Genomic DNA, 26,183 nt, shown 5'->3' with positions numbered 1-26,183 from the left:
TAAGTTATCCACTGGTGTTTATGTATTATGTACTTTTTAACTGTTAATTTCTTGATAAAATTTGTTCTGTATTTAGTGGTTACATAAGTTGCACAGTGGCATTGACTCCCCTCGTGGTAGAGACTAGGTGTTCCAAGTTCTGATTAGCCTGTTCTGGCCCTCAGTGTTCTGTTCTCATTAATCTCATTTTGTCCTTGACATGCCCCTGTCCCAGGACAACAAACAGGACAGTTTGTTATATAAAATGTTTTCTTTCATTTTAAAGACTTCCTCCCCTGTGATAGGATGTATCCCTGTGCTGGGAGAACCATAGAGCAGTGGTTAAGTAAAGAGACTCTGGAATGTGACTACCTAAGTTTAAAACATAGTTCTACCACTTACCAGCCTGTAACTTTGGGTAACGCACTTAACCTATCTGTGCCTCAGTTGCTTCATCTTTAAAATTAGAATGATGATAATAATAGTGCTCATCTCTGGATTGTTATGAGGCTTTTATGAGTTAATATCTGCAAAGTACAAACAACAATGCTGGTACATAATCAAAGTCATATTGTTTGCCATTGTTAGATTCCCAGGTTGTCAGTTCCAGGATCTCAGGATCTTCTGGTGAAACAATAATTTATTCACACTCAGTAAGGTGGACAGAGTGCAGATGCTAGGCCCAATGACAAACAAACCTAGAGAACATTAGGCCGTGGTCTTTAGGAGGCCTGTCACCACTTGGCAGGAACAGTATACCTGGGAAAGTGGTGGGACCAAATGATAGGAGCCTAGGAGCCACACTCCTAGGAGGGGATTGGAGCAATAAGTGTAAAGTGATCTGAAGTGGGGACAACCCTACTATAAATGGTAAACAAGGTGGGTACTCAGACTAGGAGAATGGGGTGCTGGAACACTGTGGAGGAGGGGTCATGAGTGTCCACGGTAACAGAAAACCTAGTCCTGGAGACATCATCATACTCCACTGTAAGCCCAGGAAGACAGAAGGGGAGAGAATGAGGCAGAGCTTACAATGGATCTATGCTTGTTGGTAACCCTGTTTTAAAGCAATAATCCCCAAATACTTTAGAATTGAAAACTATCACTTCTTTTATTTTAGTTTATCTCATTCTTTTTTCCTAAAGGTGTATGGTATATGCATTTAAAATTGAACTGCATTAAAGTCTTATTTGTATCATTTTCCTAATACTCTTTGAAACAATTGGAGTTGTCCCAGCATGTTGAAAACAGCCGTGGAAATGAGCTACCCTAGGCTTTTACTGTGGGGAAAAAAGATAGTGAACGATATCAAAAGCCTTTCTTACCTGTGAAGGTAAAAGCTTTTGACATGGAGCCATTTAAAGTCAAATTTATACCTATTTCTCCAAGTTTTTGCCAGACAAGGTCTCTCACGCAGATACATTAAAATGAGTAAAGAGCTTAGAGTTCTTATTAGGGCTGGAGTATACAGATCTGATTGAGAGAAGATGATAATTCACCATACTTGAATCCATCTATTAACTTACTGACAAAACCACATCTAAGTCCAGTGTTTTACGGTTTTCTGAATTCTAGAGTTTGAAATGAGGGTGAGGGAAGAAGAGACCTAGAACTGTTTTCTTTCTTCTTCTTTCAATTCTGACCACCTTTCACACTTCCACAGAAAAGAGAGGGGAAAGAGAAAGAAAAAGAACCCAACAAAGTAAGAGGTGGTTTTGGAAACTTCACTTGGTTTCAACAACTCAGCAAGATTAAATTACTAAAGCAATGAATGTGTTCTGCCCCCCCCCCCAACCAAAAGAAATCCAAAACACATCAGGAATCATAATAACAGTCTGCTCTTACTTCAACACTCAAATAAAGCACAACTAGTTTTGATACTAGACTGAAGAGAAATATGTCCCCTGTAGCCTTCTGGATAAATATAGTATAATGAATGACACCCACAAAAACATGACCATAGTAAACATAGCCACTGTTGCATAGGACGGCTTTTAAAAAATGGTCCTTAATATAGGTCACTGACATCACAAAACAGAGCAAATTTAGTAAAAATAATTCCAAGATGGCCACTGTGAAGCAATTCAAGTATTATGTTGCTACCTATTGGTCTGGCATAAATCAGGAAGATGTTTTAGACTCTAAAGTAGAGCAATCCCCAAGCTTTGTCCTCTGTCCTCTTGGGGGTAGAGTAGAAAATGCAGGTGTTGCTGCAAGGAGTCCCCCGCCCCGCCTCCATCTGAACACCAAGGATTGTCAGTAAAATGAACAAATGATATGTCTTCATCTGTGTGGACATCAATAGAATACAAACTCATTTTAAAATGTTACTCAATATTGATCATTACTGAAGCTGAGTAATGGTTGCATGAGGCTCTTTGCATTTAAGGACTCTCTTTACTTTTGTGTATGTTTGAAATTTTCTGTAAGAAAAAATTTTAAAACAGTGTTATTGAATTGGTTGTATATTTTAAATGTTTTCTCAACCAATGGGTAATTCCCTCCACCTGTTATGGTAGAGGCCTGAAAAACTTATCACCTTAGAAAGAGATTTCCATCCTCAAAATGTTTTGGAGAAACTTCTACACAGTATGACCTCTAATGTGAGATGTGTGTGCACTCTGTGGTGATTGCAACATGATCCATTTGAACTAGTATTTGTATTAATTTTTAATCTTAAAATAAGAACAAAGTTTTATTAATATCTAATATCAATAAATATTAAAAAGATTGACTCTGGTGTTCTCACTCTGCTGATTTGTCAAGGAAATATGCCTTTTTAACAATCAGTGAGAAAGTAAGTGCCTTTCAAAGGAAATATGCCATACAGAGAGAATTTGAAAACAGATATGCGGAGATACCTTCATCAGCTTGTGACTTTGTTGCTGAAAACTATGTGTGTCACTTCTTTTCCCTATATATATATATATATATAAATTTGAGCAGATTTGCTGTGTGTCATTATATAAAATGTATTAAAATATATATATTAAACATATGCTTTAAATATTGACATTATATTCATGTACTGCTGTTCTAATATACACATATAAGGCATGAAAAACAGAACACTTAAAAGTATAAAATTATATATATATATATATATATATATATTTAAAGTAACAGGGCATGTTTAACTTGCCTAAAACAACCTACTCTAATAGCTTGAACTCATTTGTAAAAATATTTTAGTTTGGGTCGGGTTCGGTGGCTCACGCTTGTAATCCCAGCACTTTGGGAGGCTAAGGCGGGCAAATCACGAGATTGGGAGTTTGAGACCAGCCTGGCCAACATGGTGAAACCCCGTCTCTACTAAAAATAAAAAATTAGCCGGGTGTGGTGGTGCATGCCTGTAATCCTAGCTACTCAGGAGACTGAGGCAGGAGAATTGTTTGAACCTGGGAGGCGGAGGTTGCAGTGAGCCGAGATCGCACCCCTACACTCCAGCCTGGGTGACAGAGTGAGACTCCATCTCAAAAAAAAAAGAAAAAAATTGTAGTTTGCAAGGGCCACTAAATGATGGCAGGGAGAGTGAAAATTTGATAGTCAAATTTCAACAAAAATCTTTGCATAACTGCAAAGTGAGGCTGAAAATTTAACGTAATTTATTGAACACTGCCAATGTCATACTGCATCCATTTACATCTATGAATCTTTGTAAGTTATTATTTTCAGCTATAACATCCATTCGAGCCAAGGGCAGTTTAAACTGAACTCAGTATTCTAAAATGTTAAACCATGATTTCAAAATTAATGAGGCATATTCAGTCACATTGTTCTCACTAAAATATTAATAATATCATGTTTCAAATAAGATATAAATTGTGTAAGTATATATTATAAAATAAAACATATTTTAAAATATTACTTCATATTTATCTTATACTTTTAAATGTGGTTTTCCATGCTTTGTAATGTGTATATTAGAACAGCAGTACATGAATATAATGTCAATATTTAAAGCATATGTTTAATATATATTTTAGTACATTTTATATAATGACACACAGCAAATCTGCTCAAATTTTAATATGTATACAAATCGTCCTGGGATCTTGTTAAAGTGCAGTTTCTGATTCAGTGGGTGTAGATCAGGCTGAGATTCTGCATTTCTAAGTAGCTCCCGGGTGATCCTGATGCTCCTTGTTCTAAGACCACACTTAGAGCAGCAAGGTCATGGCGGGGGGATGTGGGCTCCAACATGTTTTACTCATAGTATTGCACAATAAAAAATATTTGGAGATGACTGGGGAATGAATGGAGTACACTTCCTTCAGGTTATCCCCCCTTAACCACTGCTTCTCTCAATGGAGTTTTTGGCAGGTACTATGAACAAATGTGAACCTGAAATAGGCAGTGCTCCAAAATGGATCCTGAGTGGCTAACTGGGCCTAAATTTTAAATAGAGCCAAGTGGCCATCTGCCAACTATAGGTCAGAGGTCTCAAGTTCTTCCAAAACCCACACCTCTGTTCAACTTTGGGACTTCCAGAGCTCACCTGAACCAACCAATCTGAGATCATCTGCCTTGACCAATCATGGCTTAGCTGCCTCAACCAATCAGGGCTCAGTTGCCTTGACCAATCAGGGCTCAGTTCTATCAACCAGTCAGAACTAGGTGAGTTTGAATACTTCATTTGCATAAACTTTTGCTGTAAAAGTATAACCCTAGCTTTGCTCTCTGGAGCACACCTTCATTTTACACCTAAGGCTGTGTGTCTCTGGTGTCCAAACTGTTCTCTGGAATAAAGTCTCTTTCCTTGGGGCTGGGAGCAGTGGCTCATGCCTGTAATCCCAGCTCTTTGGGAGGCTGAGGTGGGCCAGGAATTCGAGACAGCCTGGGCAACATGGCAAAACCACGTCTCTACAAAAAATTTTTTTTAAATTAGCACTGAGCATGGTGGCAGTCGCCTGTAGTCCCAGCTACTCTGGAGGCTGAGGTGAGAGGATCACTTGAGCCCAGGAGGTCAAGGCTGTAGTGAACCGAGATGGTGCCACTGCACTATAGCCTGGGCAACAGAGTGAGACCCTGTTTAAAAAAAAAAAAAAAAAAAGGTCTCTTTCCTCTAAATTCCTTTTTATTTTTAATAATTTTGTTTGTTTTATTTTTTATTCAAGACAGGGTCTCGCTCTGTTGCCCAGGACGGAGTGTAATGGTGCAATCACAGCTCACTGCACCCGCAGCCTCTGGGGCTACAGCTATACTCCCACCTCAGCCTCCAGAGTAGTTGGGACTACAGGCACTAGGTACCATGCTGGAGTACTTTTTTTTTTTTTTTTTTTTTTTTTTTGTAGAGGCGGTGTCTCGCTTTGTGGCCCCTTTTCAGAGAACTTTTGTTCACTATACTGAGCTACAATGATAGTGGTTCTGCTCCCTGACAAATACCGGGATTCAGCTAATCTCTGCAGCTTTGCCAGTCAGCTGAGCTAGGATAGGATTAACATGCTCATGTGTAAACTGATGTGACCAACAAGGCCACATGCTCCAGCATGGAACTGAAGGATAATAGTTGCTTCTGCCGCATAAGACTGATGTGAGGATAAAATGAGATGTGTAAAGTACTTTGCAGATACAGTGCTTGATAAAGTGCAGCTACTATTGTTGGAGGCAAGGCTGCTTACAGTCCGAGCCAAGATTATCTTCAGGCAATTATTATTATTATTATTTCTGAGACAGGGTCTCCCTCTGTTGCCCAGACTGGAGTACAGTGGCACAATCTCGGCACACTGCAACCTCTGCCTCCCAGGCTCAAGCATTCTTGTTCCTCAGCCTCCTGAGTAGCTGGAATTATAGGCTTGAACCACCACGGTTGGCTAATTTTTGTATTTTTAGTTTTGCAATGTTGGCCAGACTGGTCTTGAACTCCTGACCTCAGGCTCAAGTGATATGCCCTCTTTGGCCTCCCAAAGTGCTGGGATTACAGGCATGAGCCACCATGCCCTGCCCAGACAATTATTTTGAATCTTCTTTAACACCAAGACAAATAGGGCATAAAGCATGACTTAAAATTTTTTAACCTGGAAATATTTTAAAGTAGTTGTAACCCGCTAAGCTATTAAAGACAAACAAACAACAACACATGTGCAGAAATTCCATAAGCACCCATATATTACCTGGCTTCGAGAAATGTAATTTACTTTTGTCCTTTCAGATAAGCCAGCTGCAGAATATACCCTGAGGTACCTGCTTTATGGAATTATTCACACTATTCACCAACAGGAAGGTAGGAACATCTACTGAAAATGACAAATTTTTTTTTTAGGAAAGCTGATATGTATACTTTCTTCCTAGCAGTAATTAGCTGAGCCATTTGTTTGCTAAGACCACTCTGAGCTTGTGATAATATCATCTGCATATAGGATAATTTTTATGTTTCTGTTCACTTGTGATAATATCATCTGCATATAGGATAATTTTTATGTTTCTGTTCACTTTTTTTTGGATAATGTGGGCTGATTTAATATTTTAAGTCAAATGAGATTTCACCAAATTTCTATCTGGTACATGTTGGGGACATGGAAGGAAGCTTTGATTGCAAGAACCACATTTCCCTGTTGTTTTTTAAAGTTGGTCTACATGTGAATTCATCATCAACTAGAGTTAAAACCATCTATACACTTTCAAATATCAGTTGGCTTGTTTGGTTTTAATATTGTAACCCTCAGAATCAGCTTTGTATTTTGCCCCTTTGATGCTTGAAAGATAGGGTTTCACATAATATATAGAAGATCCATGAAGCTAGTTCCTTTGGAACCTAGAGCTGGGTGACTTTCCACATTGGGGGGCAAAACAGTCCAAGCCTATTTAATGTTTTTCAATCTTAAATACCATTGCATTTATCTAAATACAGACTTACATGTCTATATCTTTTTTTTTTTAACATGACTCTTTGTTTCTCATGGGACTGTGCAAGTTTCTCCCTGATTCTATCTTTTCCACTGTTTCTGTGGAAGGATGTTAGCCTCATTCTTCACCATGCTCCCTGTCTCCCTGCCTACCCCTTTCTGTCTTTAGTTGAGCTCCGTGAGGGCTGAGACTGTATCTCTTTTATTAACTGCTATACCACAAACACTTAGCATAATACTTGGCACAGATAATTTATCAAATAAATATTTTTTGAGAGTTTGAGTAAAATGTTAAGACTGGATTTCTTTGGACTGATCCATAATCAGTAAAACACTCATTACCTTATCTGATATTTTCCTTTAGAATAAAGTCAATCAATTCAAGGAGTCTCAGAACAGGAGCACATAGACACCAAACTTTGTGGGACAACAAATATAATGAAGAGTATGTTTGCGTCTTTCAAACAAGTGAGTGAACAAGGAAAATCTTTCCCAGTATATAAATATTGACTTGAAGTCCTTACCTTCTTATTGATGTAGGAATGGCCAAGTATTGATTTCATAAATATAATAATATTTCTTTTATTTGTTACTTAATATTCATGAAGTTAACTGTTAATGTCAAAATAGCCACACTACCTGTGTTCACAGTTAAGGAAATCCAAACAGAGAAAGACATGGTATCTTTTTTGTTGTTGTTGTATAAATTTAGGGGATACAAGTGCAGTTTTGATATGTTATATCTTACATTACCCTTCCTTGGCTTCTCAGACTTAGCCTGGATAGAGACAAAAGGCCAGACTGAATAGCTTGTGTTTATATCAATCTTGATTCATGTGCCCTCTGACTCCCCAAATGATTGAGTGGGTGGAAGCACGCACATGCATTGTGCCAGTGTGTGCATAAATGCTGTCACATGTAAGGCAAGAAGCAGGGTGACACAGAAAGAGCAAGTCACAAGTTGTCAGGACTCTAAATTGAAGTTTTGTTTGTATCCATGCCCTAAAAACCCAGAGCCACGTGAAGTCAAGGCCCTTAACACCCACCCCTCCCACATACTGAGGGGAGAATTCAGATGCCCACTGGAGTCAGCCGGTCAGACTGCCTTTTGCACACTCCTTGCCTCCACTCCAGTTTACCCTGGAAGACCTGTCTGCTATGGCTGAATCTGAGAGAGATCCTTGAGTGTAAGATCTGGTCTTGATCACCTTTCTACCCACACTGCCCCCAAACTTGAACTTCCTGGGGTTTAACACAATACTTAGTAGTTTCTCAATGAATGTTCACAGAACGAATTAAGGAATGAACAAATGTTGCTCTGGACAAAGCTGCAGCTTCCACGTCCTGCATAACTGCACTCAGTACTGACCCTGAAGATAGGAAAAGCAATACAACTGGTGCTGTAAGAAAATGTTTCTTGTTTATACTGCTGCATCTTGATCTTCGGCTGATCTCAGCACAAAGAGAGCTCTTTCAGTTAGAAAAAAGGAGGTTTATGGTGTGTGGGAGAGCTAAGAACAATGGGTTCAATTGATAGACTGGAGATGCTCTCAGCTTCTGAGAGCCTAGAAACTCCATCTGTAGATTCATCCCAGAGGGCAGAGCCAAATAAGGGCAGATGGAAAACATAGCTTTCTTGGGACCTGGCTTTCGGTTCCTCTGAGGCAAAAATACAATCACTCTGTAGAACCCTGAATCAATTCTCCAAAATATGGTGCTGTGTCCTTGTTTGCAGTGTCTTAAAATAAGTCCCTGTCATATTTTTATTCTTTATGTCTTAAAGTCGTTCAACCAGACTCGCTTGTGGAATATTAATTGTGGTGAAGCAGAAATCAGGAAATTAAATTGAAACTGCTTTTGAATGGAGCTCCTTAACTGATGACTGACTTGTCATCCCTCCAGCTAAAGATTCCTTTCTCTCCAGTCATTTGCCAGCTGCAACTATGGGGCAATGAAATGATTTTAAGACAGCTTTCTTTAAGCTGGTCATCAGAGTGCTGTCCAAGGGTGCCAAATTCTAACCTAGGGTTGTGAAAGGGCTTTCATGCTATGTCCCTGGTGGGCTAGTAGGCTGGCCATCCAGGGTGGTAGGTGTCACTAATTTATTTTAGTACTGCCCTGCCACAGCCTGTTTACATTTACGTTGCCCTTTCCATACCTGCTCTGTCCTTTAAGTACTAAACCTTCCATCCAGTACTATCCAAATAAAACTAAATATTAGTCACGTATGAATTACTAAGGGATCATTACTGGAATATCCAAACAATTTAAAGAGAAGGTAACAATAACTTAAATCTAAATGCACCGGGGACTGGGGCACCACTAAGGTATTGAAAAAGTAACCATAGTTGACTCTGAACATTCTGAAACCCAACTTCGAAGAGAAAAGAAACCTTTAAGTAGGCAATAAATTGGTTTCAATATCTGCGTTTTAACACAAGCTCAGACATGTACTTACTGGATTTCTTTGGGCAAATTACTTTGCTTCTATTTCTTAGTGTCTTCAACTATAAAAGTAGAAGTAATCTATTCATATACTATTTATTTCAGAGAAATGTTATGAGAATGACTTGGATGAGCTGAAAAATGAATGAGCTCCTTGAACAAGGTACGATTATTAAGTTTCTATTGTGAAGTCAAATAGAACAATTCACTCAAAGGACACGATGTTTGATTGAGAACATTCTTAATTTTATTTTCTTTAATTTTATAAAATACACTTTGTAAGATAAGTTTCTAAAAGTTTATCCTTTATGTGTGTTAAAATTGCAATTCTATATCAGAAATGAAGGAAACACTTTCAGTTGATTAACTCTCTTTGTGTGTGTATATATGTGTATGTATGCATGTGAGGTTTTCAGGGAAGGGTTGGTTATTTGTTATGTTATTAAATCAAAACAAAACACAAGGTACGGATTACTTCACTGTCCTTTATCTTGATTGGTTTCTTACAAAACATTTTCCCTCTCCTCCCTCTATGCAGCCTGGAAGCTTATCTTGTATACTGGTTTGAAAACAAGTATCAAGTGTCTTTTTGTAAAGCTCTTACATCTCCTTAAATATTGCTGAAACCACTTTGGGGGAAAAGAACAACACAAGTCTTTACAACAAAAGAGCTGTAGTACAAATCTTTCCTTCAATTAAAACCAATCAGACTTTTTTTTTTTAACCCAAAGTTAACAAAAACAGGAAAAGACTGAAATCTGGGAGCTATTCAGGTCTCAAACTCTTTCTGCCTGTCCTTTTTCCTGGAAGCTTACCAACTGAATAGCTGATGACTGGTGCATTCTGTTATGTGATCTATATCAGGAGAAAATAACCTTTATGTTAAACCTAACTCTTAACACACCAAGATAACACTGCTAATTAAAATCATTTTCCATTAGCTAGAAAGAACGATCAGATTACTCAAATTGAGATTCAAATTCACCAAATCTGTTTCTGCAAAGGCAGAATATTTGTAGAAAATCCCAATAGATTCAACTAGCCAATTTTTAATATCATTTGTGATGCTTAATGTCCAATTTTCCTAGTTTAAAAAACAGTCATAATCAAAGAATTATTCTCCAGACATTTCTGATGCAACCCCAAATAAGTAATAAACAAACTGGAATACATGAAATGTGCATCATTCTAAAACAAATCAAGACCTTCAAATCACCTACGATGACTGAATGGATAATACCCCATGAAATGAGCACCATTGTGAAGATATGACAGAGGCCAGAGTACACAACTAATTAACAGAAAAAAAGACATGCTATCCAAAGAGTTATCTATCCTGTGTCTACCAGAGGGCCATCTCAGGTTACACCATTAGCCACCAGCAACTGCTGCTCCTCAGGCCAGTCTGTTCTCATGTAAGCTAGTTTCCTTCTATTCTCAGCTCCTTGGAAACCACAGGGTTGTCATGGTAGCTGTTATCAAGGAGAAGGGAGTGAGAAGATGCTGACAACACCCTGTTTCTCTTCCCCAACGAGGTGTAAGGCCAGATGCCCCCTTCGTCTACACAGATTCTACGCTCCCTTATGCTGTAAGTAAGGTTGGCTGAGTTAGGGCTTCAGTAGTCCATCGCCATCGGGGTCAGTGCTCTCTTTCTGTGGGTGAAAGATCCTTGCTTTGACCCCCTTCTCCCAGCTGCAATAGGCAGATTTGGGCAAACGCTCTTATTGTTTTTCTGACATTCTTTTTTCTTCTATCTTCAGTGGTAATAGAGAGACCAGAATGAATTCCGTTTTGTACACCAAAGAGAATATATTTGGCCCCTATAGATGGCAAGAGGACCAAAGACATTCCTTCTCTGTACCTGAGCATCTTTCCTTCCACTTTGTTTCCATCAGTGGAAGTACCCTTTGAGAAGAAATTACTTTCTGATCCTCAGGAGATGCTTGAAAATTCAATTAGAGCCTCCATTCCTTTGTGACTTGCAGTTGGGAAGTCATCTTCTTAGGCATTTCCCATTTCTAGCAGGAACCAGCTATGAAGCAAAATGACTAAAAGAGGTACATAAGAGGGGAGAGTCCAAAGAGAGACCTTAATCACTGCAAGACTCTCCTTTCTTGTTACACTCATCAAGTAAGAAGAGGGCCAGTTGGTGGCAAAGGCAAAGAGTTAAGATGGGAGACGCAGCATTGTAGGCTGTGTGGTTAGAGCCTCGCTATTAGAGAAAGGGGGATTTCTACGGGGGATCAGAACTTGGTGCCTCGGCCCATGAGTTTAAGGACGGCAAAGTTGTAAGTGGCAGCAATCATGAAGGTGAGCTGTAGGGAACAGAAGAGAGAATGTGAATGAGAGTAGAAAAGAAAGCACTCCCTCCTCAAATCCCTTTGGGAATGAGGAAGGGTAGAAATAAAATCATAACTAAATAAGGGAAAAACCCATGCTCTGCAAAAAGCAGTACATCCCAGGCTTGGCTTTCTCCATATACACTTGACTGGAAGTCCGATGTCTCTGAGGCATCATGGGTCTCATGGCCCAGGCCCAGAGAATCAAATCATAAAGATTTATTCCACACCTCTGTTTGATCTAGCACTGAGTTTTCCTCAGGGAAGTGAACAATATTTGGGCTTTGCCACATCAATATGTCCGAGTGACTTAGAGTCATAGGGTGCTTGCTGTAGACACACAGCCACATCATGCAGTAGAGCTCTCCCCTGGTTAATGAATCAATTCGTTTTACAAGGTGAGAAATTACTTGACTCTGTATGGAAACCTCAGCAGTAGGGGCCAGGAGTTCTGTGAGCTCATCTTGTCTGAATACTGCTTATAAAATAACTTCAGATAAATCACTTCACCCTTCAGTGCCTTAGGTTTTTAATCTGCACAATGAGCACACTACATTCACAGGGCACTGTAGCACTATCAGCAAGACCTGGGACATAGCATTGTATTATAATCATAACAATTCTAATAATGTTAGGAGGTCCTCCCAGTATTTCCATATGAGTAACTAAATCCACTGGAGAGTATCCAAAGTGGATTCATATTGATAGTATATAGAATTCCAGGCTATAGCAAGTCATGTTTCGTGATGTTTCAGTGTTTTGTCACTGATCTGATCAAAATGTATTGAGAATCAACCGTAATTTATGACTGCAAAATACTTGGCAACATTACATGTTCTATAAATACTAAATATTATCATTTGTGTCTATGAATCTCTTACTTCTTTCCTCATACCACTTTTCTTGTTCCCATCTAATTTGTGATGTCTTTCTGCCTTGCCAATGCAAGTAGAAGTACGGAGCCTCTACCCTTTGCTATCTTCCCAGAAGCTTCCCTCCAGCATTTCAAGGATGGAAGCAGTCTACCTTCTTGCCTTTCAGAATAGCTGTACCCACACTATCTCAGGCCTATTTACTTGCCAAGATCATTCAAAGTCAACTCACCAGGGAAACCAGTGTAGCTGCAGCCCCCACAAATGCAGCAATAAACAGGTGGAAGGTCATTTGGAACTGCAGGAAAATGAAAGAGGAAGAACTGTTTCTTGCAACAGCAGTAATATGCTCCACTGTAAATCATGAATACAGCTTTCTGAATGTGTTGATATCTTTCTTGTGTGCTAATTCCACATCTCTAAGTTTTCACTTCCCTAAATGTGGGCCTCCCAGTCTTCAGTGTACACCATAGCACCTGGCCCATTAACACCCAGAACACAGAATAGTCATGAAATAGTACAGTACTCCAAAATAATTAACTGGTTCCCTACAGTTGTGCCCAGGGGCCCAAAATTTAAAGTCAACATTTTGCTGTCAAAGAAATAATTTACTGCCTGTCTCCCCAGGATTTACTTTTATTCCCCTGCCTCATTTGTATATAATATCTGTTCTCAATACAGTGCTTTCCCTTTCAAATGTACTTATTTTACCTCTCATTTGAGATAAAGAAGTTCCAAATTGAAAATGTTTTCATAAAACCTATGAATGCCTCTGTGCACAGCTCATTTTCTTGATATGGTTTTTAACTAAAGGAATGAAAATTTTCATGTGGGGGATTTTGCCATTAGGCTCTATCTTTACCTAAAGCTACAAACTTCTCTTTTAAGAGGGGAAGGGTTGGAAAGGAAGTCTTTCTATGCAACTCTAGAGAAAACAGGTGTTTTACCTTCTATGCTCATTGGCTCAGGCACACTTAGCCAACATGTTGTAGAAGGCAATCGGCTAATTCAAAATCCAGCAAAGGGAAACTTTCAGTCCTTAAAATTGAAGGCCATGGGTGTAATTTGTATGGTATTAGCTACTCCCTTGTAAAATAACCCAAATAACCCACTCACCTCAGCTGTTTTGCAGATGGACAGAAGATTGGAGCCACAAACCTTGCCAGGGAAAGCATTCCATGGGAGAACACCTAAGTAAGACACAAAAAGCAAGCAGGGTAAGCTTTATGGAGTTACGGGGCCACATGGAGACTTTCCCCCAGAGCCCTTCTTCCATCTCTAATTATCCTGGCTGTAAAGTTGGATTCTACCAACAATCAGGATCCTCTTTTCTACAGGTTTACAAAAAAGAGAAGGTGGTATTGAACAGTGGTGAAACCTTGTGTTTGTTATTGAAATGTGCTGCTTTGGGGTTGTGAACAGCAGTCAACTAGAGTAGGCCAATGTGAATGGCCAAGAAAACTCCCACCACTTCCAAGTTCCCTTCCCGGGGAAGAAACCTCTCTGGTTTCAGTAGGGAAGGATTAATAAACTAAGACCCAATCATTCATCATCTTATATTTTTCTCATAATCACCACCCTCCTTACACTAAGAAAATAACCAAATATATAGTGCTTCCATAGTGGGTAGGAGAGCCAAAGCACCCATACCCTAACTCACCATACATTCTGGCATCAGCACAGAGACTGCCTATACTGGCAGAGGTCTTGCTGGGGAAGGCAATAGACTGGCAGGTGGTCCAGGTGTTGAAGTAGATGTACACAGGCACAGCAGAGCAGGCAAACACCAGGAGCCACACAACGGTCAGGGCATAGGTGATGCCCACAAACTAAAATGATTGACATGGGGTGGTTAGAAATCAGCATCAGCCTGCAGATGTAGAAACACAAACTGGGAGATCCTGGAGTGGCGTGTGCCAGACATTAAAACCAGGTTCCAGGGCTCTCCTTCAAATGAAATTAGTGAGCAGTGCACCTCTGCCAAGGGTAATTGGCAGTATCTACTAGATAACTGGCCCCAGTATAACGGAGGGTGGGGGGAATGGGTAGGGGAAGAGTGAGGAGGATCCCTGGGTTAGAGAGGCTTCAGAGGATGTTTTTGGGCAGATAAGGTGTAAAGAAATCAAAACAGATCTTGAAAGAAAGTCGTGCCATTTTGTGCCTTAGGCTGAGCTTAGAAAATGTTCCTTGCCACAGGAACATTTTTGTTCCCTAGTCATTGAACAAAGCCAATAGGAGATTAAAATTTCAGATACAAAACCTTTCTAAGCTAACTGCTGGCCACAAAAAGACATTGCTGGAACCCACACATGTTCAGCCGCCAAAGGATCTTTAACTCCAGAGACTGAAAACAAATGTGCACCTCATTCAAAGCATGGATAACCCTCAGGCAATAAAACATTCAACATGCAGATCTACTCCAATTCCCTCTGGGACCTCCAACAGTGCAGGATCCCAGAATATTGTAAATTTCACCTTGGAGTCAATTATTTAATTTTTATTATCGATCCTCCCTCTCAGATCAGGTGCCCAAGTCTCAATCACATGAGCAGCATTTTAGACTCTTGTCCAGTGAGATCCACTCTTGTGGTCCCTACTAGGAAGGGAACAAAGGGATACCAACGGATGGCTTAGAAATGGTCTGATTGTACAAAGCATCCCACAAAACTCATGCTTTCTGTTTTGAGAAGAAATTTGCTTAGGGAACCTTTGAAAGGTGAGGCTAAGCCAGCTGGGCACCACGTTCTTCCTGACCTTCTCGTTCGGCTGCAGCCATCGCTTCCTCACTCAAATGCCAGGCCCCTAGAGAGGACCCAGCCTTGGGTGGGGACGAGGCCACAGACTCGCGCCCAATTTTCCCCCACCCCTTGTTATTGCCACAAAATCCTGAGGATGATCACCTTGTCGGGATGTCCTAGCCATTTTCCCAAACAATGACACACCCGCTCCAAAGAATGAGCTTGATGTTGGCCTCTGGAACCCCTCCCCTTCTGGCCCCCTGTTACCGTTGCGCTCAGGCCCTTGCCGCAGATGGTGGTCTTGTAGTCGCCAAAGATCTGCCTGACTGCGCCGGTGGTGTAGAAGCCCTCAGCCAGCAGGAGGGCCCCATAAAGGAAGAAGAAAGAGGCAGTTCCATAGATGACATACTGGAAGGCATGGATCCTGCATTAACAGGTAGACAAACGAGACCAGGGAATCTTATTAATTGAAGACCTGGCTTCTTTCCCGACATAAGTGAGGTATACACCAGAGCGAGCACCTTAACAAGGCTAGGGATTCTCTAGAGGAATCACCAGGTTCCTCCTGCATGCTTTCACCTTATCTTTGTTGAAATAAGTGAAGACAGGGTGTATGTGACCAGAAACATATGCCCCTCCTGCTACACCTTGCTTACCCTGGGACCTGGAGAACCAGGGGCCTACCCTCCCTGCCCCACCCTTCAGACATGCTAACTCACAGGAGTAGGGAGCTAGACAAGAAGAAAGGTGGGTGAAGGAACAGGAGCCTAACTTGTTCTAGGAACAGGAGAGGCTTAGTGCCTCCCTTGGCTTCTCCATACCTACTACGCTGGAGGCTCCAGCTTGGGCAATATGAACCACACCTAGCAAAAGTCAGAACACGTGTAAGAAAACAAGGGGGCGGGGGTGGGAGGGGCTGACAAGCAGGCAGGCAGACCTCTCCTTTCTGAATGGGCTTCGAATGTGGAGCAGGAGAGATCTGCACAGAGGGAAGACTCGGGAATCTGGTCTGGCTCCACCCCAGTCCCCTGCTAGTTACTAAGGTACTGAAGAGTTCTCTATCTCCAGGATGGAGAGAGGGAAAAAAAAGATGGGTCTGTGTGGGAGGGCAGGTACTTACACATTGATGAGATACTCATAGTCCTGGTAGTTTTTGGAGAAATAGGTCTCAATTAGCTTTTCTGTGCCAGTGAGGGCTTCATGTCCACAGCCACAGAACAGTGCCACCCCAAAGAAACACAATCCAGTGGCCACCAGGGAAGCAAAGGGGGCCCCTACCAGACATCTTGCACAGCACTCTAACAAGCCTGGGGAAGAAGAAGGGGAAACAGTCAGGCACATCCAGTAGGTAGCTCATGCCACTCAAACCCCTCTGCCAGGCCAGCCAGGCCCTGTGCTCACAGGCTCGGAGATAGTGGGCACTCCAGAGTCAAAAAGCAGGAGCGGCTAGAGGTTTTGGCTTTCAGCATGTGAGATTGACCCAGAATCCTTACTTTGTTTCATTCTTGAAAATAAATCTTTGGCCAGGCACGGTGGCTCATGCCTGTAATCCCAGCACTTTGGGAGGCTGAGGCAGGTGGATCACATGAGGTCAGGAGTTCAAGACCAGCCTGGCCAACATGGCAAAACCCCGTCTCTACTAAAAATACAAAAATTAGCCGGGCATGGGCGCATGCCTGTAATCCCAGCTACTCAGGAGGCTGAGACAGGAGAATCTGTTAAACCCGGGAGGAGGCGGAGGTTGCCGTGAGCCAAGATTGCGCCATTGCACTCCAGCCTGGGCAACAAGAGCGAGACTCTATCTCAAGAAAAAAAAAAAAAGAAAGAAAGAAAATAAATCCTTACCTTTTATTGCCAGAATTTAAAAAATATTTAATAAATAATAATAATTCAGCAATTCAAATAGCAAGCCAGAGAGATTATGAAATCAGTCCCTTCTTTCTAATTGTTCTGGTCTGTTTGTTTGCTTGCTTATTTTAGTCATTCATCAACTATTTATGGAATACTCACTATATGCCCAGCATTATGCTGGGTGTTATACGGGATATGAACAGAGAAAAGACACAGACTCTGCCATATGGGAGTCTTTAATTTCCTGAGGAAGAATTAGCTAAGTAGACCTAATATTTTCAACTAACAATTCAGGCAGCCAAGTAAGTGGTAACAGAGGGTAAATGCACTTGGAGTTCCAGGAAGGGATGAGTGCAGGCCAGAGATGCTGGTATTGTCAGACAGGATTTTAGCATGAAGAGCATTCCAGGTGGAGGAAACTTTGGAAATTGCATGCTCCTGGATATTTTTGAGCATCGTGTGTATTTGTTGCAAAGAATGCTTGATTCTTCTTAGTTTACATATGGGAGGAGCAGTCCAAACAGGATGGAGCTAGCACAGGACAAGAAATGAAAATCGGAAAATAGGAGGTTTGATATTACTCCCAATAATAAAAATGCAGGCTTAATGATTTTGGACACTTTGCATGGCAGTTTTGTCCTCCTATAATGCAGCTTGGCTAATGTCCCCACCCTCAGTTATACGCTGAGATTCTGTCAAAACAGCTACAAACAGACTTTATACAAAGTCAGCAAAGCATGAAACATCTTTCTGGCACTAGAGGAACACACCAGGGCCTGGGAACACATGTGTCTTAAAGTGCTAAGAGTCCCTGAGATCCCCAGACCTGGTATCCCAGGCCCTATGCCAGTGTTGCTGAGAAACAGGAGAGGCACACAAGAAGTCACAGGCTCTGAAAGCAGCTGTGTTCCAAGTACTAGTCCCATGCTCTAAGATGTCATATGGAGTGAACCTTAGCAAATGCCAAGTAGATGACTGACTAGATGAGGAAAAGAATGGCTTCCTCTGGCCTCTCGGCCAGATCCCTAAAATGTAGAAGAAATGAGAATGTTAAGCTCTTCAGAAAAAATGTCTTAATTCATATGTATGTATATATATAAATATATGTATATATACCCACTGATTTTATATATCTATAAACACAGTATACACATGCACACACACAAATACTCAGCAAATGTACTGGGAAGCTGCTATTTTTGAATAAGCAGGTTGTGACAGCTTGTACAATAAAAATAAATTGTATTAATTACTTAGACTTGGATTTTTGTATTCAAGCATTTCTCCAAGCCACACTCACTTTTCTATAGGGTACCAGGGAAAGGGGACTCCTTTGCCTGATTCTGTTAACATTAGTTACAGTTTGTTTTTAGCCCAGAGAGCTTGAATACCTAGTGATTTACATGGCTGAATTGCATCAATGTGAACAGATTTGGAAAGATCAAATTATCTCTGTCATGGGAAAATCGAGGTAGAGGCATTTGCCTCTGTTCTCAGAGACACAAAAGGAGTGAGTCCTATTACCCACCATCCCCTGAAATGACAGCCCTTTCTTGGCCTTCAAAGAGTGTCACACCAAAGATGAGCCTCAGAAGCCCAAGCCAAACAAAGTAAGCAGCTAACATTTGGAGCAGAACTTCCTTTTCCAAGAACTAAAGCATTGCTGCCAGGAAACTTGGCCTCTATAAGAAGCAATCTGTAGCTGTGCTGCTGTGAGTGGAGGCTGAGTTTACTCAGCATGAACTTTGCAAACGTGCTTGGGAAGAGTGTCTTTTCAGAGCTGGCATGGGTGTGTCTGTGTGTGTGCACACGCACATGCATGCATGTGTACAAATGTGCACATACACACATGTATACCACAGAGAAAAACACAACAACTGAAATCGATTGTTGTTCTCAGAAAACATTCCAGAAATTGATCTTCCTCTTTCTCAACAGGTTAAGATACTAGATTCAGCCTATAAGTCAAGAAAAGGAGCTTGGAAGTAAACAGTACTGCCATTTTCCTTCTCTGCCTATCCAACTCCTCCCCACCCCCAAACTCTTAGACTTTTCTAGTAAAGAAAGTCTCTGAAGCCTGGGGATGGGGGGAGAAGAAGGTCAGTGACCCCACTGTTCCCTTTCTCCCCAGCACAGGGTCAGGGCTTGGACAGAGCCCTCCATAGCTCCCCCGGACAAAGAAGCCTTGTTCTTTCCTGAGATCTCAGGAGCCTGATTGGTATTCCACAGGGGCCTGCAGGCCGGGGGGTGGGGAGGGGGTCAGACTCAGGGAACAATGGCAGGACTGTTTGTTTAGCCGAGGGTAAGAAGAGCCATCCACCCTAGCAAGTGACCATCTTGGGCCTACTCACTCATCCCAGCATTTTCATCTGGGAAGGGCTAAGTGCTTGTGCAGGTATGGTCAGGGATGGAGGAACTTGAACTCTTGCTAGCCAAAAGAGAACTCCACTTTAAGCTTTAGGTGATGCCACCTCTAGGGTTGCAAAGATGAGAGGGAAACATCCTCTTGAGTGTATCTGATCCCTCAATCATCATCCAAATAACCTGAGAGTGTCATGGATTGTGTTCTTACTGGGTGATAAATGGCTAAGCCTTAGGAGCAATTCTGAGTCACCAGATCATAGCCTTTCTTTTTACATCCATTTTTCCTCTATTTTCTTATAACTTGAGTAACTTAGCATCCCCTTTTCTGCTCCACTACAGCTCAAAGCAAGGGACAAGAAAGAAGTAGGCTTTAATGAGTTTCTAATGTAAAGTCTGAAATAAATGACTTTAGATAAATCTGTCACTATTAAGCTATAAACAATTCAGTAATATCAGCATAAGCATCAGATGTTCATCTCTTCACAACCTAGATGAAATGTTTGCTTTGGGGGCATTTAAGTTCAGCAGAAGTGAAGAATCTCAGTCAGTCTGTCCAAGCAAGAATCAGATTTTAGATTCTAACTGAGAAAAACTCAGAGCCTGCAAGAAATTATTTTTTCATCAAAGTAGTTGACAATCAAAGCATTCTGAGAAAAGATCCATTGGGCTCCCTTTGATTTTTCACAGTCCAAGAAATGTCCTTGGGTATGTGTGAACAATAGCCTAAAGCCAAAAGCTCTCCATTTCAGAACCCCTCCTGGTTGAAAGGGTGTGAGTTTGATTCAAGAAGGCTGGAAGAGATTCTAGGGGAGAAGTTCCTTGGCTCTCTCAAGAGACATTCTCACATTTCCAGTCTAAGTACAGACTGCGAGATGAGAGAGTTGGCATAAAAGAACCATATAGTAATAACATTTCTCAATGCAACTCAGTCAGATTAAACCACCTGACTTTGATGAAAGGTCATAGAGAAAAATAATGACCCCCTCCAGTGTTTTTCTTTCATTTCTGTTTATGTGAATTCAGTACAAGAATTAAGCACACTAGCAGTGACATAGACATTAGGAGAAACAGAAGGGAATTAAAAGGCCAGTCCCTTTCTTTAGAAAACTTGAAATCCTGTTGGGGTGAACAAACATATGTCTGTGAATCAAAATCTAAAGCTACCTATAAGCAAGTGTTAAAATGGATATAACGAAGTCGTGTGGGCAAAATGTAAGCAAAGGGAAAAGATCATGTCATGGTTGGCTACATTTGTATACAAACTCCCAAAACAAGTCTAATCAATCTGTGATAGTTGATACTCCAACTTTAAGCCCTTCTCACCAGCGCTCTTCACAGCGGTCTGACAGAGATCAACAGAACCAATGTGACTTACACAGATCCAGGTTCATCAAGGGACTGTGTTGATCCTGATGCTATCTCTTTAAGCAGGCACCAAGAGCTCCCAACCCTCCCTCCCTCCTTTCCCATGCCCTGGGCCCGCCTCAAGGACCAGCTCCATGATGGAAATTCAGTGTGAATCTGGGAACTCATCAAAGGAAGGAGAGGAAGGGCTTTCATCGAAAGGAATGGTAGAAAGAGACCAATTGTACCCTGCACAATTCCCAGCCTGTCCCTTGAATCCAGCTGACAAAGGGAGAGATAGAAGAACCCTATACAATAGAGCTAAACAACAGGCAGGCTCATTGAGTGAGAAACTGGCCCCATCTCCCTAGGTCTCGAATCTGCACTACAGTCTTACCCTCCTCCCAGAACCCACCCCTTAACCTTACCCCATGAACAGAGGCCTCCTTGATCAGGGCCTGCAGTAGTTGACAAGGCCGAAATGCTAGAGCAGCCGTGACTGGTACTAGGGATGGATGGGGATCAGTGGGTGGGTTCTAGGAGTAAAACAACAATTATCAAGAGGTGCCAGAGACAAACAAAGACTTTTGCTTCGGGCCTCGTCCTGGTCAGACAATGCCCTGCCTATAATCTTGTCTTTCCTACATATCCCTTGTGATATCAGCACTTATATACCACATTCAAGTGCTGGAAAACAGTCCCGAAGTCTCTGGGGCCTGGGAATCCAAGCCTGCTGGATAGTCAAATCATGTGGACAAGGTTAACTAAAAAGGAATCTCAGCCTCCTCTTTGGACACGTTTTAGTATTACCACGGCAACAGCATCTGGACTATCTTGTTTCCTATACTCCCCACTCCTCTTCAGACGCACACACACACACACACACACACACACACAGAGAGAGAGAATGAATGATGTACACGTTCCAATTTATGTGCAAGCATTGGGAAGCTGAGGTAGGACTTTGATTGTTAAAACTTATCCTTGGCACATTGTCTCCACCTTGCCCACGAATGGGAAGATGAAAGGGAAGTAACTGGTACTAGAGACAATAGTAGCCATACCTTGTTCCTCAGGTCAGTCTCCCACCATTTCCTCCTCTCTCCTTGTTGCAGTGTGAAGCTGATTTGGGGAACCTTATTCTCTTCCTTGGGACTCTTTTCTAGAGCCCTGCCTGGCAGACAGCTCAGAGGCCAGTGCCGAGCTGAGAGATAGCCCTCAGGGCCATTTTGCTGTAGGCAAGAGGGATTAATCAATCAGTACTTGCTGAGCTTTTGATGTAAGTTTGGCACTGAGTAGGCTCTGAAAGCAGGAAAGGAAGGAAAAGCTGCTCCATTCACCTACCATGGCTGCTGTGACCCTTCCTGATCATGTCACTGTCCTCACTTGGTCTTCTTTAGACCTGAAGTGCTGTGGGCAGGGAAGGCATTTCTACTGTTGCTTTCTTTCAAGACAAAGACCTGTACCCAGGGGATGGCTTTCAAGGCTTCAGGATGATAGACAAAAGCAATGGGGGAAAGTGATGTTACTGGCTGGAGTTCTACCTTAATGGGTTTGGAGACTATATTTCCCCTCCCACCCACCTCCCAGGGTTGAGGTTGTTATTACTCAGATCGCTCTGAGAGAGCAGTTCCAGTTGTCAGCCTGTTAAGTAAACTTCTGGCTTTCCTAGCTCAGAGCCAAGCCCAAGGCCCCCTAAAGCAGGGTAGACCTTTCAAACTGCCTGGCTTTCCAAGAACTCCTCTGGCTCTGCACGGCCAAAGGGAGAAGTGAGGTAGGGAAGGCTGCACTTGATTATTTTAGTCAGTGTCTCCAGGAAGACTAGGTGAACATGCTGGCTGGGATCTGGTTTATTTTTGGCTCCTGGTATTCTTGGGGCATTCTTGCCATTTTGATGGGATTCAGTTAGTCTTCGGGCATTTTATAAAACTGGACCCCCGCTCTGCCGCCACACTTTTTGCCTGGGCTACACCCACTTACTGCAAGCCAGCCAAAACTACACTGCTTGGCAAACAGCCACTTTTGGATGGAGGCATCACAGTCTGGTTACCAGGGTAACAGCCACTGTTCTCAGACGACAACAGGCTTGCAGACAATGTTTTGCTGTTCAATAATGGCATTGTGTTTCAGAGCAGACAATAATCAGCTACTGCTCTTTGGCTCCTTTCTGGTTCCATCATTATCCCAAAGACTCACTTGGAACATTCCCCTTCCAAATCAAGGCAAAAATTAATGAGCTATCATTTTCCCCATAAATCTTTTGTGCAGACACTACTGAATCAGTGTTCCTCCTTGCTTCCAATCCTAAGGGATTCTATATGGTTGAAGTAGTAAGTTCCCTGTTCCTGGAGGTGATTAAGCAGAGGCTGTACGAACATTTAATTGGTTGTTGTAAAAATGAATCCCGCATTGAAGGTTGGCTCAGACAACTTCTAAAGTTCCTTCCAATCCCAGATTCCATGATACAATGTGTTTACTGCAATTGTTGAACAGCAGTGCACTCCACATCAGAAGTAGTGGCAGTCCAGTACCTTGTTAGAGATGATCTATAATTCAAAGTACTTTAGATACTCTGTTATAGAATAAATGAAAACTCAGTGGCTGCTCCATCATATGTACCTGGCCCAAGTATCGTCCACCCTTAGGACCTGGGACCCAATGTGCATCCTCAATCGTGCCCTTATCTGTGGCACTCTTCCTCTGGAGGAAACCACCCCACCTCCATAACAGGCAATTGTCCCTGTGGTCACTTTATTTGTTCCTGCCTTTCCTCAGGGATTTCATCCCCTGAGGAAGTAATATTCAACATCCTTCTTTACTCCCTCTCTGTTTTTAATGCACAACCTATCCAATCAGCTCGGCTGACATTAGATAGGATTCCTGATGTTACCCAGGGCAGGAATTGAGTTCCTCCAACATTCACCTCTCATCTGGTCACACATAATTGGTCAAATGATTCTGACCCAAGCACGCAAAGAAAACCCAACCACCCTGGAAAGAGGAAGAGTTCGCCTGTATACACATTATTGTCTAATAGTAGGTATTATCATGATTTACAGTTGTTATAGATCTTGCCCATTTTCAAAGGACTTTGACATTATTGTTACTTGATTCTCACAACCCTGAAAGTAGACAAAGTAGTTATTGCTGTCCCCATTTTCCAGATGAGGAAGTGGTGATTCAGTGACCTGTCCAAGGTCACATAGTTCATAAGTAGCAGATCTGGGATTTGAATCTGATTTTTCCGACTCCCTGTCCAGTGCTCTCCCTCCAGTTTTACCTGAACACATGCTTCAAAGTGTTCTCTCTGTGTTTCATGATGAAACAACCTAAAGGCTAAACCAGCTCAGTATAATTGCAAATTGATCTCTGTGGATGTTGTCTACTGGATGCTACATTTGATAGGGAATACATGGGGCAACTGAGTCTCATTTCATTTAGGATGTGTTTAAGCTGCTATCTTTGTTTTGCCAAATGTTAGCAATGTCTACAGGACTCTGTGGAGTCCAATAGGGACAAAGACCCTTGTGCTCTGCACACATTACTCTGAGTAGAAACTACCACCAGAACCTCATAGCTTCTGTCTTTGTTCATGGAACCTAGAAAAGCCCTCAATACTCAGCCAACTTAGCAAGAGCCCTAATGTCCCAGCATCCTCCTTGTCACAGCAAAGAGCCTTCAGGAAAGCTGTGTCTGTGATATTTGCTAGAAATGATCAACCCTATATGTGCACACACATGCACATATGCACATACACACACACACTCCTACCCATATCTGTTTCCCATGGTCAAGCCATTGAGGACTTTACTTTCATTTCCTGAACCTGAGAATGGCCTCCTCAGCCATAGCCAAGCCTGAGTCCAGCTTGCCCGATCCCCAGCTTCCTATTGATGCCAAACATGGTTCAAAGTTTGCATCAAGCAAGCAGTTATTTTGTACATCTGAGGGCTAGACAGTGCTCAGTGGCCTCCAGCAGAACCAGGAGGGCAAGCTGACCCGACCGTTACCAGGGCCTTGGAACCAAGGGAAAAGAGAAGATAGAGGGAAGTGAGGGGGTAGGAGGACACATGACCACATCCGTCCGGCTGGGCACTCTCTCCAGAGATCTGTGGGACTCTCCACGTGCTGCTGGAATTCTTTGGTAATAAGTACAGCGGAGAAGGAGTTAATCTAACTGAATGTTAAGGAATTTAAAAAGAAAACAAGTGCCAAAACACGACTCATTTAAACCATGGAACCCCCGAACCCCAAAGTTGGAAATTCTCTTGTGAATTCCTGTGTCCTCTTGAATCTTCAATGCTAAAGTTTTTGAAACTTACCCATGTCTTTGGGACTCTGACTCCAATTGTAGCCGGCTGGCTAGTCTGCTTTGTGGCTGACTTTATTCAGCTGGAAGGATCCTGGTCTCTCCAGCCTCCTTCTTCGGTCTTTTACTTTTTCTCTCTGAGTATCTTTGTCCTCTTCTCCTGCAATGAAAAGGGCTTTCTGATTGACAGCCAACCCCCTTAAAGGGACAGGCCTGCTTTCCTCCTCCTCTCCTCCTCCCCTTCTCCTCCCCTTTTCCCCACCTCCTCAGGGATACTCCCTTCTCTAAGGGCTCCATCTTCTCTTTCTGCCTTTCACTGCCAATTGTTTCATTTTCTTTGTTTTTCCTTTTTTCCCTAAGGCTTGCCTGGAATTTCGCTTTGCTGCAGAGACATCTGGAAATGTGGATTGAGGGTGGAAATAAAATGAAGATGTCCTGGAAACTTCCAACTGATCCTTGGGTCTAATTGGTGTGGGATATGCAACACAAGCGTGAGAAGCCATGAAGTGAGAGCCCCGACAGGGGCTCAGAGTCAAAAACCTAGATATTAGCTCCCAAAGTCCTTCCAAATCTGCTCCAGCTCCTCACATCACTCCTAGCTGCCCTTGGCCCTCTCCACCTTTCCCCTCCCGATTCCTTGGAAAATAAGCGTTCCTCCCCCACCCCCACCCCCAGCTCTACGAACACAATAGAGAAGAAAAAATTGTCTTTTAAGATAATTTCCTCCAAATCCTTCTCAGTTTCAACTGCATGAAGACAAAATGCAGGCTGTTAATTCGATGAACAGATTGTGATTAGGCTGGGGGAGGCTAGAATTGTAATAATTTTATAGCTACAATAATAAAGACCCAGAAGTGGGCAAGACCTATGCAAGTTCACAGACTAGGTTAAAGAAAAGGCCAGCGTTGAAGATGTGGGTGATTTCCAAGAAGGATAATCGACTTCAAGACAAGTCAAGAACACGATCTGGGAATCAGGTAGTCAGTATTCTATCCTGAGAGTGTAATATCTTCATCAGAGAGCTTAAGCCAGGCAGACGAGAGGCAGGGAGTGGGTTAGAGTGAAGCAGCAGGTGGCAGTGAGGGTGGAGAGAAGAA

At 42.1% G+C, this 26,183-nt stretch overlaps 1 protein-coding gene and 1 long non-coding RNA gene across 4 annotated transcripts in view; one reads left to right on the top strand and one right to left on the bottom strand.

Moving 5' to 3' along the window:
- Positions 1-9,493: 9,493 nt before the first annotated feature.
- On the bottom strand, positions 9,494-25,588 carry PLP1 (proteolipid protein 1). Of its 2 annotated transcripts, none has more exons than XM_034950207.3 (8): positions 25,453-25,588; positions 25,100-25,246; positions 16,339-16,525; positions 15,381-15,642; positions 14,141-14,309; positions 13,597-13,670; positions 12,713-12,778; positions 9,494-11,584 (listed from the first exon to the last, which is right to left on the bottom strand). In XM_034950207.3, exons 2-8 carry the CDS (start codon positions 25,101-25,103, stop codon positions 11,513-11,515), a joined length of 834 nt encoding a protein of 277 aa, XP_034806098.1. In that variant the 5' UTR covers positions 25,104-25,246; positions 25,453-25,588; the 3' UTR covers positions 9,494-11,512. The 2 variants fall into 2 exon arrangements, with proteins under 2 accessions (XP_034806098.1, XP_034806099.1); XM_034950208.2 differs by having other exon boundaries at positions 15,486-15,642.
- LOC134729770 (uncharacterized) overlaps positions 13,613-26,183 on the top strand; it is a 38,383-nt gene continuing 25,812 nt past the window's right edge. For both annotated transcript variants that reach the window (XR_010111202.1, XR_010111201.1), the window contains exons 1-2: positions 13,613-13,697; positions 25,447-26,063. This is a non-coding gene — a long non-coding RNA (uncharacterized LOC134729770). The remainder of the gene's footprint in view (positions 13,698-25,446; positions 26,064-26,183) is intronic.

This window comes from Pan paniscus, chromosome X, assembly GCF_029289425.2.
Source record: "Pan paniscus chromosome X, NHGRI_mPanPan1-v2.0_pri, whole genome shotgun sequence".
Lineage (NCBI taxonomy): Eukaryota > Metazoa > Chordata > Mammalia > Primates > Hominidae > Pan > Pan paniscus.
This window is presented reverse-complemented; position numbering and strand designations above follow the sequence as displayed.

Bases quoted from the DNA above. Each gene is read 5' to 3' on its own strand.
- PLP1 (XM_034950207.3), bottom strand. The intron at 15,643-16,338 runs GTAAGTACCTGC...CTGTTAATGCAG, and splicing joins TATGAGTATCTCATCAATGT to GATCCATGCCTTCCAGTATG. The intron at 12,779-13,596 runs GTGAGTGGGTTA...ATTTTCCTGCAG, and splicing joins CCATCTGCAAAACAGCTGAG to TTCCAAATGACCTTCCACCT.